The sequence below is a fragment of the Nerophis ophidion genome, linkage group LG10, assembly GCF_033978795.1.
Source record: "Nerophis ophidion isolate RoL-2023_Sa linkage group LG10, RoL_Noph_v1.0, whole genome shotgun sequence".
Classification (NCBI taxonomy): Eukaryota; Metazoa; Chordata; class Actinopteri; order Syngnathiformes; family Syngnathidae; genus Nerophis; species Nerophis ophidion.
Genome location: NC_084620.1, coordinates 15,084,990 through 15,098,927, shown reverse-complemented (window position 1 = coordinate 15,098,927; position 13,938 = coordinate 15,084,990). Strand labels below are relative to the sequence as shown.

The 13,938-nt window shown below is 41.0% G+C and overlaps 1 protein-coding gene and 1 long non-coding RNA gene across 5 annotated transcripts in view; one reads left to right on the top strand and one right to left on the bottom strand.

Annotated features, from left to right (window-relative positions):
• LOC133559847 (uncharacterized) overlaps positions 1-13,938 on the top strand; it is a 45,851-nt gene that overhangs the window by 5,416 nt on the left and 26,497 nt on the right. The window contains exons 3-4 of one of the 4 annotated variants that reach the window (XR_009808290.1): positions 11,033-11,226; positions 11,375-11,442. This is a non-coding gene — a long non-coding RNA (uncharacterized LOC133559847). Of the gene's footprint in view, positions 1-11,029; positions 11,227-11,371; positions 12,747-13,938 lie in introns of those variants that run through there. The other 3 variants (XR_009808289.1, XR_009808288.1, XR_009808287.1) reach the window with 3 other exon arrangements.
• On the bottom strand, positions 6,546-8,487 carry LOC133559846 (fatty acid-binding protein, intestinal-like). The gene is made up of 4 exons (XM_061911860.1): positions 8,362-8,487; positions 7,005-7,177; positions 6,792-6,899; positions 6,546-6,719 (listed from the first exon to the last, which is right to left on the bottom strand). The coding sequence occupies exons 1-4, from the start codon at positions 8,426-8,428 to the stop codon at positions 6,669-6,671; spliced, it is 399 nt and encodes a 132-aa protein (XP_061767844.1). The 5' UTR covers positions 8,429-8,487; the 3' UTR covers positions 6,546-6,668.

Here is a 13,938-nt window from a genome sequence, read left to right as displayed (position 1 = left end):
GTGATGCATGTTGCGTAAGGTTAATATAACCTGTACTGTATTGGCATGAAGATGCCTTAGCCAATCAGATGGCTTGTTGTTAGTATGTGCTATATACGGATGGACGTCATCACTGTACTGGCTAACGGTTCGAAGTAAAGGAGTTAAACACAGAGTCACTCTCTATCTTATTATTACATACACTAACTTAACATTGTGTCAGAATAAAAACCATAAAGAGTCTGGAGAGAGATACGCCTCCAAGAGTGAAGTTGTCCAGAATAAAAACCATAAAGAGTCTGGAGAGAGATACGCCTCCAAGAGTGAAGTTGTCCAGACGAGCTAAAGCTAACGGCTAAGCAAGCGGCGAAAGAGGCTAAAGCTAGCAGGTAAAGAGAGTGGACCCATCCGAAAGTGCGTCGGAGGAGACGTAAACAGGCGAGTGGGCTGCAAATAAAGCAAAAGAAAAGAAGAGGAAAATAAAACAAAGAGCAAAGTGAAATAAAGATGGCAGACACCCCTCCAGTGCCAACAAGCAGTGTCCAGCTAGCTCCACCAGGTAACTTTGATTTCAGTAATGCTAATGAATGGACAAAGTGGATAAGACGTTTTGAGCGTTTCAGAATAGCATCAAGCCTGGATAAACAGTCTGAAGAGTATCAAGTGAACACATTTATGTATACTTTAGGAGATGAAGCTGAGGACATGTGTCCTGCCCTTAAGCAGTGATCAGAAAAAGAAATACACAGATGTGAGACAAGCTTTTGAGGTTCATTGTGTGAGCAAGAAAAATGTTATTTTTGAGCGTGCACGATTTAATAGACGAAATTGAGAGCCAAGAGAAAGCTCAGATTCATTCATCACTGCTGTCCATAGCCTCGCTGAGCACTGTGCATTTGGAGAGCTGAGAGAGGAGCTCATCAGAGACAGGATTGTTGTGGGACTAAAGGATGCAAAGCTGTCTGAGTCATTACAGATGGATCCTGAACTCACACCGGTAAAGACAATAGCCAGAGTGCGCCACAGTGAAGAAATAAAGAGGCAGCAGCCAGTGCTGCGTGGTAGCATGGATGAGAGGCAGTCAGAAAACATAGATGCAATGAGTGCACGGCCCAAACCCCAGAGAGGCCCAAAAGAAGGACACAAATACAGCGCACGTCTCAAACCAGGAGATATGGACAGAGCCACAGGCTGTGGACGATGTGGACACACAACAAGACACCAGTGGAAGGATTGCCCTGCTAAAGATGTAGAATGCCACAAATGCAAAAGAAAGGGACATTTTGCACGGATATGCCGGTCAGCGGGTGGCATCCATGACATCACAGAGGATGACACAGTATGATTCAGACCTCATTTTCCTCGGAGAGGTGATCATCAGAATGGACAGTATGGAAAATGAATGGACAGAAAATCTTGAATTAAATGGAGAAACAAAAGAGTTTAGATTAGACACTGGAGCTGGAGTTACAGCTATTCCGACTCACCAGTACTCCACAGGTAAAAATGGGACATTGCAGCCGCCCAGGATACCCCTGTATGGTCCGGGCAGGCAGTTATTGGATGTCAAAGGATACTTCAGAGGAAAACTGAAGGCGAGAGATAAACAAACTGAACAAGACATCTATGTGGTGAGCAAACTAACAAAACCACTGTTGGGGCTTCCAGCCATTGAAGCGTTGACTCTTGTAAAACGGGTGCACACAGTTCAAGTGGGAGAAGATATCATTAAGTGTTACCCCAAAATCTTCAAAGGACTGGGGAAACTGAAAGCACCATACAAAATTGAATTGAAACCAGAGGCCACACCATATGCTCTGTCTGCCCCACGTCGAGTCCCCCTCCCACTACGTGATAAGGTGAGGACAGAACTGGATCGGATGGAGGCCATGGGGGTGATATCTAAGGTCACACAACCCACTTCATGGTGTGCTGGCCTCGTGGTTGGGCCAAAACCAAAATCAAAGGAAAAACTCAGACTGTGCGTAGACCTGACACACCTGAACGAGTGGGTCAAGCGGGAGAGACACATCCTGCCAAACGTGGATCACTCACTAGCGATGCTGACAGGGGAAAAGATCTACACCAAATTGGATGCCACATCTGGGTTTTGGCAGATTCCCTTGACCGAAGACAGTGCTCTCCTGACCACTTTCATCACTCCAATCGGTCGCTATTGTTTCAACAGGCTGCCGTTTGGAATGTCCTCGGCCCCAGAACATTTTCAGCGACGGATGTCTCAAATGCTGGAGGGCTGTGAGGGGGTGGTTTGCCATGCCGATGACATTTTAGTGTATGGCAAAGATCAGACTGAACATGATAGCAGACTGCACCAGGTGCTGAGGAGACTGAGTGAGGAGGGGCTGACACTGAATAAAGAAAAGTGCGAATTTGTAAAAAGCAGACTCATGTTTCTTGGACACAGCCTCACGACAGAAGGAGTGAAACCTGACCCAGGCAAGGTCAAAGCCATACTGGACATGCCAGAGCCCACCTGTGTTGCGGATGTGAGACGAGTGATGGGCATGGCTAACTACCTGAGCAAGTTCTTACCTCACCTCTCCTCATATGCACAGCCTCTAACAATTCTTCAGTAGGAGAAGACAGAATGGTGCTGGGGGATACCACAGCAAGAAGCTTATCAGAAGTTAAAATCCGAACTGAGCTCACCCGGAGTCCTTGCTGTATACTCACCGTATGCAGAGACGCGTGTGTCGGCTGACGCATCGTCTTTCGGGATTGGAGCTGTTCTGATCCAGAAACAGCCAGAGAGTGAGGACTGGAAACCGGTAGTGTTCATCTCCAGACAGCTATCTAATGCGGAAAAACACTATGCTCAGATCGAGAAGGAGGCACTAGCAGCAACCTGGGCATGTGAACGCCTGCAATCGTACCTGTTAGGCATGAGCTTCACAATTGAGACAGATCACAAACCCTTGGTCCCCCTCCTGAGTTCCAAAGCACTGGATGAGCTTCCTCCTCGTGTCTTGAGATTTCGACTGAGACTGTTGAAGTTCACCTCATCACTGCAGACACGCTGTCACGAGCACCAGTGTGTCACACAGCCACACAGGAAGAGGAAGAGCTGGAGGCAGACGTCCAGATCTTTGTGGACTCCATCAGACAGAGCCTCCCAGCCACCGAAGCGAGACTGCAACAGCTGGCAGAGAAACAGAAAGAAGACCCTGTCTGCATTACATTGAGACAGTACTGTCAAACAAAGTGGCCTGACAAAGCTCACCTGCCACCTGATATCGGCCCCTACTGGTACGCAAGAGATTACCTGTCTGTGGCCGGGGAACTTCTCCTAAAAGGACAGAGGATTGTCATCCCCAGCTCCTTAAGAGAAAACATGCTTGACACCCTCCACCAGGGCCACCAAGGGATAGGAAAATGCCGAGCCAGGGCCCGTCAGTCGGTCTGGTGGCCAGGGCTCTCAACTGAAATCACCCAGAAAGTGGGAAACTGTCCCATATGTATAAAACACAGGACCACACAGAGAGAGCCTCTGTTGACAACCCCTATACCGGAGCGACCATGGCAACGCGTCGGAACAGATTTGTTCATCTGGGACAAGAAGACTTACCTGATTGTGATAGACTATTTTTCTCGCTACATTGAAGTGGCGCACCTCCATGTTGCAACTGCGGAGACAGTCATATCGGCTCTGAAGAACATCTTTGCTCGGCATGGAGTCCCCGAAGTGTTGATGTCAGATAATGGACCGCAATTTGCCGCTACTCTCTGCAAAAACTTTGCCAGTGAGTATAGCTTTACTCACATGACCAGGAGCCCACGATACCCACAAGCCAATGGAGAAACTGAGCGAGCGGTGGCCACTGTAAAAGGCTTATGGAAAGAGGGAGGAGACTACGCAAAAGCTCTACTCAGTTACCGAGCCACCCCGTTGGAAAACGGCTACTCTCCAGCCCAGCTACTCATGGGGAGACAGTTAAGAACTACACACAAATGCCCAAAACACTGTCTCCACGCTGGCTAAACATCAAACAGTTCCGAAACACAGAGACACAAGGGAAACGAAAACGAGCAACACTACAACAAACCGGAGTTACACCCAGGCCAGAGTGTATGGATCACTACGGAAAACGTTCACGGGACAGTCGTACAGCGGGCAGCTGCCCCAAGGTCGTACCTCGTCAGATCAGAGGATGGGCTGTTGAGGAGAAACCGTTCACACCTGCGTGCAACCCAGCAGCCAGCCAACAGAGAGGACACTGGCTCAGATAGTGCAAACCAACCTGCGGCGGAGCCAGATGCTATATATGTTACAAGCTCGGGCAGACACTCACGTCCGCCTAAGAGACTGGATTTGTGACTTGACGGGTTAAAAAGGGTTCCAGACTGTCATTGTCAATGTTCCAAAAAAAAAAAAAAAAAAAAAAAGAGAGAAAGAGAATGTAACTGTTAACAGTCTGGTGTAAGGAAAAAAAAGGGGGGAGAAGAGATGAGAATGATATGGTTCACGTTGAAAAATAAAAATAAATATTTGAGTTAGTATTGTTAAATGCTTGAAGTTAAATGATAAGGGTTCATACTTAAAAGGGGGTGATGTTGCATAAGGTTAATATAACCTGTACTGTATTGGCATGAAGATGCCTTAGCCAATCAGATGGCTTGTTGTTAGTATGTGCTATATACGGATGGACGTCATCACTGTACTGGCTAACGGTTTGAAGTAAAGGAGTTAAACACTGAGTCACTCTCTATCTTATTATTACATGCACTAACTTTACACTGCTATATATATATATATATATATATATATATATATATATATATATATATATATATATATATATATATAGTCGAGGTCTTTGGACATGCACCTGGGGATAGGGCGATTGGCAACACTAAATTGGCCCTAATGTGTGAGTGTGAATGTTGTCTGTCTATCTGTGTTGGCCCTGCGATGAGGTGGCGACTTGTCCAGGGTGTAAGGCTTTCCGCCCGATTGTAGCTGAGATAGGCACCAGCGCCCCCCGCGACCCTGAAGGGAATAAGCAGCAGAAAATTGATGGATAGTCGAGGTTTCTGTGGTTTATCCGTTACACAGTGCTCAATACCGGGGTAGAACGTAATATATGTTAGGTCAGGAAAAAACACAAGAGACTATATCATCCCTACAAGCTTGTTTCGCACCAATTTTATATATGTAAATATACATTAATGTATTGTATCGTACTAATATTGTGTATATATATATATATATGTACACACACACACACACACACACACACATATATATATTTATATGAGTGTGTATATATATATGTATATATAAGTATATACTGTATATGTATATATATACATATATGTGTATATATACGTGCATGTATATATATAAATATATGCGTGCATATATATCTGTGCATATGTTTATACATACATATACAAGTATATCATATATGTGTGTATATACAAGTAGAGTAATATACGTGTGTTTATGTGTATATTTGTGTCTAAAGAAGTGTATATGTGTGTTTATATATATAAATATATATATATATGTACATGTACATATATACATACATATGTACATACTGTATATATATATTTGACACATATATAGACAAATATACACATTTTCACAGAGTGTGTGTGCGCGCGTGTGCGTGTGTAGGTGTGTAAAAAGGTAAAAAAAATGAAAACAAGAGGGAAACATAAATTAACACAAGGAGATAAGATAACAAAATGTGGAAAAATTGAAGTGCTGTGAATACTTTGCGGATGCCCTCTACATTTAATGTAATGTATAGCCCAGTTAATGACAGAATCGCTGTAAACATTTATCATTATGAATCCACACTGAAAACTAATACCGGCCCTATTATTGCAATCCCTCAACGTCCCCCTCATTTACTTCAAGTAAAATAATATTTAACGTTTTTTTTGTGTGTTTAATAACATTGTGATTACCGTATTTCCTTGAATTGCCGCCGGGACGCTAATTAATTTAAAACTTCTTCTCACTCCTGCGCTTACCAAAGGCATGTGGTAAAAGTAAGCATGCACTGATTATTTTAAAACCTCTTCTCACTCCGGCACTTACCAAAGGCATGCAGTAAAAAATTGAGTGTGATGTAAGCTTGGTCCTTAAATCCTACTGAATAGCTCCTAATCTTCTTCCCTTTACGCGATTTCAAATTACCGGTATTGAAATCAGCCTCCTCCATTTTGAAAATGATGACAGGGGAAGTGTCACTCATGACGTCATGAGTTTGACCAGGCGGTAATACTAAGCATGCGCAAATTATTTTGTGAAGCGAGTTTGACCCGGCAGTAATTCAAGGCAGGCGCATACTATATACCCCCTGAGGCAATTCAAGGAAATACGATATATCAAAAAAATGTGTCTCTTTTGTCTAAAACAAAAGACTAATACCGCCCTTGTGTGGATGGACGATACAATTACACTCATTACTGTACATCTTGGCAATGAATGAACGTCATTGTCCAGAATTATTCCCAACCTTCCCATTGTGTCTTTACCCCCGATTGTCCATTATGTTAGACGTGTCACAATCAGACTATGTCAAACTCACACATGACAAAAATGCACTTTTATTAGACGAATTACGGCAAAAAAACACACAAAGGTAGTACACAGTAGTGTTATTTCCCTATATATACACATCTATAAATACATGTTTAAAAAATCAAGGTAAAAATTATTGCTTCTGGAAAATTCTCTTTGCATCAACGTCCTCGTAGTTGTAAGTCTGCGGGGGGAAACAAAACAAAATAAGTTTTTTGGGTCAAGTAAAATCCAACAATCTGCAATATTTACTGACCTGCACCAATTCTCCACTCACAAGACTCCTGGTGGTGGTTAGCACCTTGTTGTTATCTTTTCTGGTGAATTTACCCTTTAGCACATCTCCTTCTATCTGCCACGTGCCCTAATCGTAGACATTTCCATTCAGTTGTCATTAAGAGTTTAGTCTTTCAATTTATTAATACAATAACTACTTTTTTTGTTATCATCCAATAGTGTGAGCTCTTACTGAGACGTCAGTGCCGTCAGCCAGGCTGTAGTCGAAGGCGGTCCCGAGGGTGAAGTCGATGTCTTTAGTGCGGAACGTGCTGGATTCTTTGATGTGAAAGTTGTCGCCGTTCTGCTCAATGATGATCTTCAGGTTGTCGTGTTCAGCCAGCTTGCGCTTCATCACATTAATGCCTTTGTTTAATAGGAGAAAAAATATCGTGCTTAATTTGTGGATTATTTTGTGTTGAGTTAGTTCAGTTTAGCGGTGTTTAGTTATCCACGTTAATGGATCCGTATGGTTTGGTTTACGATATTATTGTTACGTGAGTAACATCAACATAATAACATTAAGTCGGAAACACGTTTACTATTGCGTTAAAAAAAATGGTAATGTTGCAAAAGTAGTCAATATTACGGGAAAACTGAAAAAAGTGTGAATGTTATAGTTTCAAAAATATTGACAGAACATTTTGAGATTGTTTGTAATATTAAACAGTAAACAAAAACAGTTGTAAATAATCAGAAAAAAATTACGTCACAATCATAAAGTTACAGAAATATTACTGGAATAAAGTAATATTACAAGATAAGAATATAGTCACTGAGTATGCTAACCAAGAGCCAGTTGTGAAGTTACAATGATAAAGTAATACAGTTGTAATATTCCTAGGGAATAAGAACTGTGAGAAAACTATGAGAATTCAGTCATTGGAAACGAGAAAAATTGTAATCCAACCAGAATTAAGTAATTGCATACAAGAGAATAATGTTTAACATTTGTAAAAGTTGTTATAGAATTACGATGACAACAGTTTAGAACTCAAAAAGTCTGAAAAAAATGAATTTACAAGAAAAAAGGTCATAATGTTAAAAGAATAATATGTTATAATAAAGTTACAAGAATAACATTGTAGTTTTACAAAAAATATTGGTACAGGCTTAAACCAGAAATGTTATTAACCTCTTTAGTCCAGAGCCAAGAAGACTTTGTACATCCTTAAAAATAGTTTGTTGGTATTTCTTTCCCTTAAAGGCTAATGCGATGTCCCCCTTATGTTTTTTTTTTCTTCCATAAAAATATCGGTAGATGTAGTTTTGTTGGTACTCTCCTTCCATTGCTTAAGGAACAATCCCTGTTTGTTTTTTCCTGAGACAAAAACATCCATGGACGTTGGTCAGTACTAAGTTTCCGTACCTTAGCGTACGCGAATGTTCCCCTCATGTCTTTTTTTCCTTTGACAAAAAAGTCAATAGATGTCTTGTTGGTGGAATTCACACTTGACGCTAATGTACCCTGAGAACCGCGAGTCGCCCCCAAGAGTTTGGTCTGATCCAACAGCTCTAGGACGTGGTACCAGCCAGGACACAAGACTCACCCATTTGTTCCATGAACTTGTCATAGTTCTCGCTACGGTCAACTTTCCAGGTTCCGTTGAACGCCATGTCTTGTGTTATTGTAGAGCGCGGGATTGTCCAGAGGGCGCCCGTTTATATACTGCTGCCCACCCTCTGTTTCCCCCCCCCACCACCACCATTATCTGCCGATGTGGCCCGACCCGTCCAGGATACGCTGATAAATAACCCAAGGGCCAGTCGGGGCGACTCCCCCCTTTAGCCAAACAGTGTTCTACTGTTCTCTGCTGAAGGGAGAAAAGACAGGACAAGGGTGGGCTGTTTGGTGGGGGGGTCTATGAGGCATTGAGTCAACTAAGGCCCCCCCAAACAGCCCCCATGTCACCCTGTCGTTGTGACCTGCATGGAAAAGTGTTGCTATCCCACGCTCATGCTAATTATTATGAAAATTCCATTGGCCATCCGTTGAGCTTCAAGATGTCTGCCTAGCGACAAGGAAGAATCAATATGTTATTTTGTATTGTGTTACTCTTTGCCATATTTGATTGTGGTAAACTGATGTTGTACCTGAAAGATAATATGTAAATATAGAGTGTGCTAGTATACAGGTACTGTACCAAAGAAGATATCAACATGAATTATTACTACATAACTGTTTGACACTAGTGCAGTGGTTCTCAAATGGGGGTAGGCGTACCCCTGGGGGTACTTGAAGGTATGCCAAGGGGTACGTTATATATATTTTTTAAATATTCTAAAAATAGCAACAATTCAACAATCTTTTATAAATATATCTATTGAATAATACTTCAACAAAATATGAATGTAAGTACATAAACAGTGGAAAAAAATACACAATTGCAATATTCAGTGTTGACAGCTAGATTTTTTTGTGGACATGTCCCATAAATATTGATGTTAAAGATTTCTTTTTTTGTGAAGAAATGTTTAGAATTAAGTTGATGAATCCAGATGGATCTCTATTACAATCCCCATAGAGGGCACTTTAAGTTGATGCCTACTTCTATGTGTAGACATCTTTATTTATAATTGAATCACTTGTTTATTTTTCAACAAGTTTTTAGTTATTTGTATATCTTTTTTTCCAAATAGTTCAAGAAAGACCACTACAAATGAGCAATATTTTGCACTGTTATACAATTTAATAAATCCGAAACTGATGACATAGTGCTGTATTTTACTTCTTTATCTCTTTTTTTTCAACCAAAAATACTTTGCTCTGATTAAGGGGTACTTGAATTTAAAAAAAATTCTCAGGGGGTACATCACTGAAAAAAGGTTGAGAACCACAGTCTCTCCCGTCCAAAGGCAAAACCAAGAACTCACTTTTAGCTGATTTTGAGAAAACAAAGAAAAAACAATCTATCTTGATGCTGTCTTACAAAGATTTACAAACTCATCAAACGTATAGATGTTTTCTTGACCTTTCATTTTCTTGCCGATTGAGCCATGCGCAAACTGGCAGCCACGCTTCTGTCAGTCTACCCCAGGGCAGCTGTGGCTACAGATGTAGCTTACCACCACCAGGTGTGAATGAATGATGGGTTCCCACTTCTCTGTGAGCGCTTTGAGTATATAACAATAGAAAAGCGCAATATAAATCTAATCCATTATTATTATTATTATTATTATTATGGATTGAATCTGCTCTCATGAACGTGTGCCCTTTCTCCAGATATTTTATCACAATCTCGGGTGGTCCCCATTCTGCGTTTGCACATTGGGCAAGAGCCGTGTACAGCGTCCAGTTTTTATTTTGACCTCCAGAGTTATCTGCCCAAAAGAGTATGCAAGGGGAAGAATCAAGAACAATACATTTAATGAAGGTGCTTGCAACGTCCTGGGCCAATCTTCCAAATATCCCCTCGTGCCATAATATCACATAATCAGGTTGACCGTCGGCCCCCATTCGTGCAAATGTCTCATTAAAGACAATAAAGCGACTGACAAAGAAGGTCCGATTGGTCCCTTGAGATACTAGGTTTTTCTGTTGTATGTACGCAGTTATGTGGTAGTTGCTAGGTCCTGCCATGCGCGTAACAGCTTACTTACGGAACAAATTACAATATCGCATACACTAATATAAAGCATATAACCTAGGAACTCCAAAATTATTATCAGCTCAGTTTTGACCATAATTGAGTTACTGGGTTTTAGCTTAGCCTTCTGTGCGTAGGCACGCATGTTCTTTTGCTGTTTTGTACCAGTGTTCTTTTAATCACTTTTTGTATATTAAACCAAGCTCTTACCTGCAATTCCTGTCTGTCTGGTCCCACTGCATCTTGGGGTGACTCAACACGCGCATCCACAATGTGCTCCGAACGTGACTAATCTTAATATATCGTTTTGGGATGCTTCGTATAAATAGTTGTACAGTATCACTATACCAGTATATTATTATCACAATATTGGTATTATATTAGAATATTTGATGGTATAATATTGCAATACCAGTCTCAAATATCACATCGTATAATGTAGAATTATTGCATGGTGCAATTCTGATGTACCAGCATTAAATATTGAACATTCAATTTATTATGTCAGGGGTTCTTAACTTTTTTGACCTGAGGGCCCAACTTATCCACGACTGTATATTGCAAATGTTTTTCTTCTAATATTTGGAATATCACGTCCTGGCTGTATCGTAATGTGTTTATTTTCACATAGCAGCTGTCAGTGAAAGACATCACGCTCGGCTTCTTCTCCTCTTCCTTCCTGTCTCTGCTGGGAGCCACACAGCATCACGATGCATGGAGGACTACCAGCATGCTCCCGTCCCATGTGGGTTCCACAAATGAGCCGAGACAAAACGCCACCCAAGACCAGACCCCGAAGCAACACCACCCCCATAACGGTTGTATACTGTATGCACACATGAATACGTATTCATAATTATTTAATCTCACTATTTACATGCAATGGCATCCCCTTCAGTTTGAAAGACCTTAATGCTGCTTTAACTTTATTTCATGTGTCTTTTTTTTTCCCCATTTCAAATATCTTTCACAGCAGCTGAGGCAGTTCTGCACCATATGCTGCCCCCTAGTGATGGAGAAAACAATGTGCATCAGTGCTATCAGGTAAGAACCATACAGTAGTTGCTTGATAACATTCCTAAGTGATTTTGGGGGGAAGAAAAACATTAAATTAAATTATTTTTATTTTAGTTTAATTATTACAATACAACTGAAAGCTTACTCTTTAATAAATGCCTGGCACACTCTCCAGTTGAGTAAATAATGCCCCTTCAGGGATTAAAATGAATATAATAAATAAAACACGGTAAAGAATCTGGGTATTATCTTCGACCCAACTCTCTCCTTTGAGGCACACATTAAAAGCGTTACTAAAACGGCCTTCTTTCATCTCCGTAATATCGCTAAAATTCGCTCCATTCTGTCCACTAAAGACGCTGAGATCATTATCCATGCGTTTGTTACGTCTCGCCTCGACTACTGTAACGTATTATTTTCGGGTCTCCCCATGTCTAGCATTAAAAGATTACAGTTGGTACAAAATGCAGCTGCTAGACTTTTGACAAGAACAAGAAAGTTTGATCACATTACGCCTGTACTGGCTCACCTGCACTGGCTTCCTGTGCACTTAAGATGTGACTTTAAGGTTTTACTACTTACGTATAAAATACTACACGGTCTAGCTCCATCTTATCTTGCCGATTGTATTGTACCATATGTCCCGGCAAGAAATCTGCGTTCAAAGGACTCCGGCTTGTTAGTGATTCCCAAAGCCCAAAAAAAGTCTGCGGGCTATAGAGCGTTTTCCGTTCGGGCTCCAGTACTCTGGAATGCCCTCCCGGTAACAGTTCGAGATGCCACCTCAGTAGAAGCATTTAAGTCTCACCTTAAAACTCATTTGTATACTGTAGCCTTTAAATAGACTCCCTTTTTAGACCAGTTGATCTGCTGTTTCTTTTCTTTTTCTTCTATGTCCCACTCTCCCCTGTGGAGGGGGTCCGGTCCGATCCGGTGGCCATGTACTGTTTGCCTGTGTATCGGCTGGGGACATCTCTGCGCTGCTGATCCGCCTCGACATCTCTGCGCTCCTGATCCGCCTCCGCTTGGGATGGTTTCCTGCTGGCTCCGCTGTGAACGGGACTCCCGCTGCTGAGTTGGACCCGCTTTGGACTGGACTCTCGCGACTGTGTTGGATCCATTGTGGATTGAACTTTCACAGTATCATGTTAGACCCGCTCGACATCCATTGCTTTCCTCCTCTCTAAGGTTCTCATAATCATTATTGTCACAGACGTCCCACTGGATCATTATTGTCACCGATGTCCCACTGGGTGTGAGTTTTCCTTGCCCATATGTGGGCCTACCGAGGATGTCGTGGTGGTTTGTGCAGCCCTTTGAGACACTAGTGATTTAGGGCTATATAAGTAAACATTGATTGATTGATTGAAAACAACACAATTGTGTCACTTGTTTTAATTTTAATGTTGTACCATTTTTATATTTATTAGGTGAAAGCATTGATTTACTGTGTGCGTTGGTGATTCATTCTCTGGGCTTTTGACTATTTCTAGATGAATTATGGCTGAAAAAAAGCCAGCGCAAAGCCAAATAAAGTTATAGCATACAGTAATAGTCCAATCAAAGTCAACAAAAAACTTGGAGTCCTTGTTTACCGAGTGACACTGAACGCACCATAATACAGGTAAGTCAGTTTAGGGTAGATATTCTCAAACTTTGGTATGTGTACCCCTAGTGGTACACAGGATCCATTTGGTGGTATGCCCAAAAATCACCTAATTAAATATTCACACACAGTGTTACTGTTCTAACTGGGTGTAATGTTACAGTGGCCAAAAATATAAAATATATGTGTTAAATAAAAACTCTGCCTTGTTTTAATGAATACTGCGGCCTTTCAGGCAACTGTATTTTGATGTTGGTCATTATAGCGGTACTTGGAGTGTTTTCTAGTATGGTACTTGGTGAAAAAAGTTTGACAACCAGAATGTGTGACTGCATCAGTTTATGTAATCTTAATAGCGTGCATGAGCACAAAAACCTTGCGTTCTTGGGTACAACATGCAGGAATGGCAGCACTTTGACAAACAAGGTGAGCAACACTGTTGCAGTTGTAGCAAAGTACACAGGGGCGTTTGTGAAAAGCTCATCGCCATCAAGAGTCTTCATTCAAGGTGAACAAGACGTACAGAGTTCATTTACTGTATTCATAAGCATTTCATATTGGTTTCTGTGTATTAAACTAGTAATACTCCCTATAAAAAGTGTTTTTGATAACATTTTGGGTTTCTGTAACGACTATTGGATTTGCATTTTTTTATATTTTTTATATGATATGATTTTAAAGGACTCTTAAACAGATTAATAACAATAAGCGAGGTATCACACCACTTCAATTCTTAAAATTACATCTGTTTTCTTTTCAGCCAAAAAATTAAATTGGTGCAATAAGATGAATCAATTAAATACAACAATGTGTAATTTACTAATTGTAGTTTTTAGTAAAAATATTATATTACTTTTAATATAATTATGTATCAGTGTAAAATTTGAATTCAATTGTACATTATTCATGTTTTATTT

Coding starts and splice junctions, on each gene's coding strand:
- LOC133559846 (XM_061911860.1), bottom strand. CDS start 8,428: ATGGCGTTCAACGGAACCTGGAAAGTTGACCGTAGCGAGAACTATGAC. Junction 7,178..8,361: donor CAAGTTCATGGAACAAATGG/GTGAGTCTTGTG, acceptor TATTAAACAAAG/GCATTAATGTGATGAAGCGC. Junction 6,720..6,791: donor TGAGTGGAGAATTGGTGCAG/GTCAGTAAATAT, acceptor TTCCCCCCGCAG/ACTTACAACTACGAGGACGT.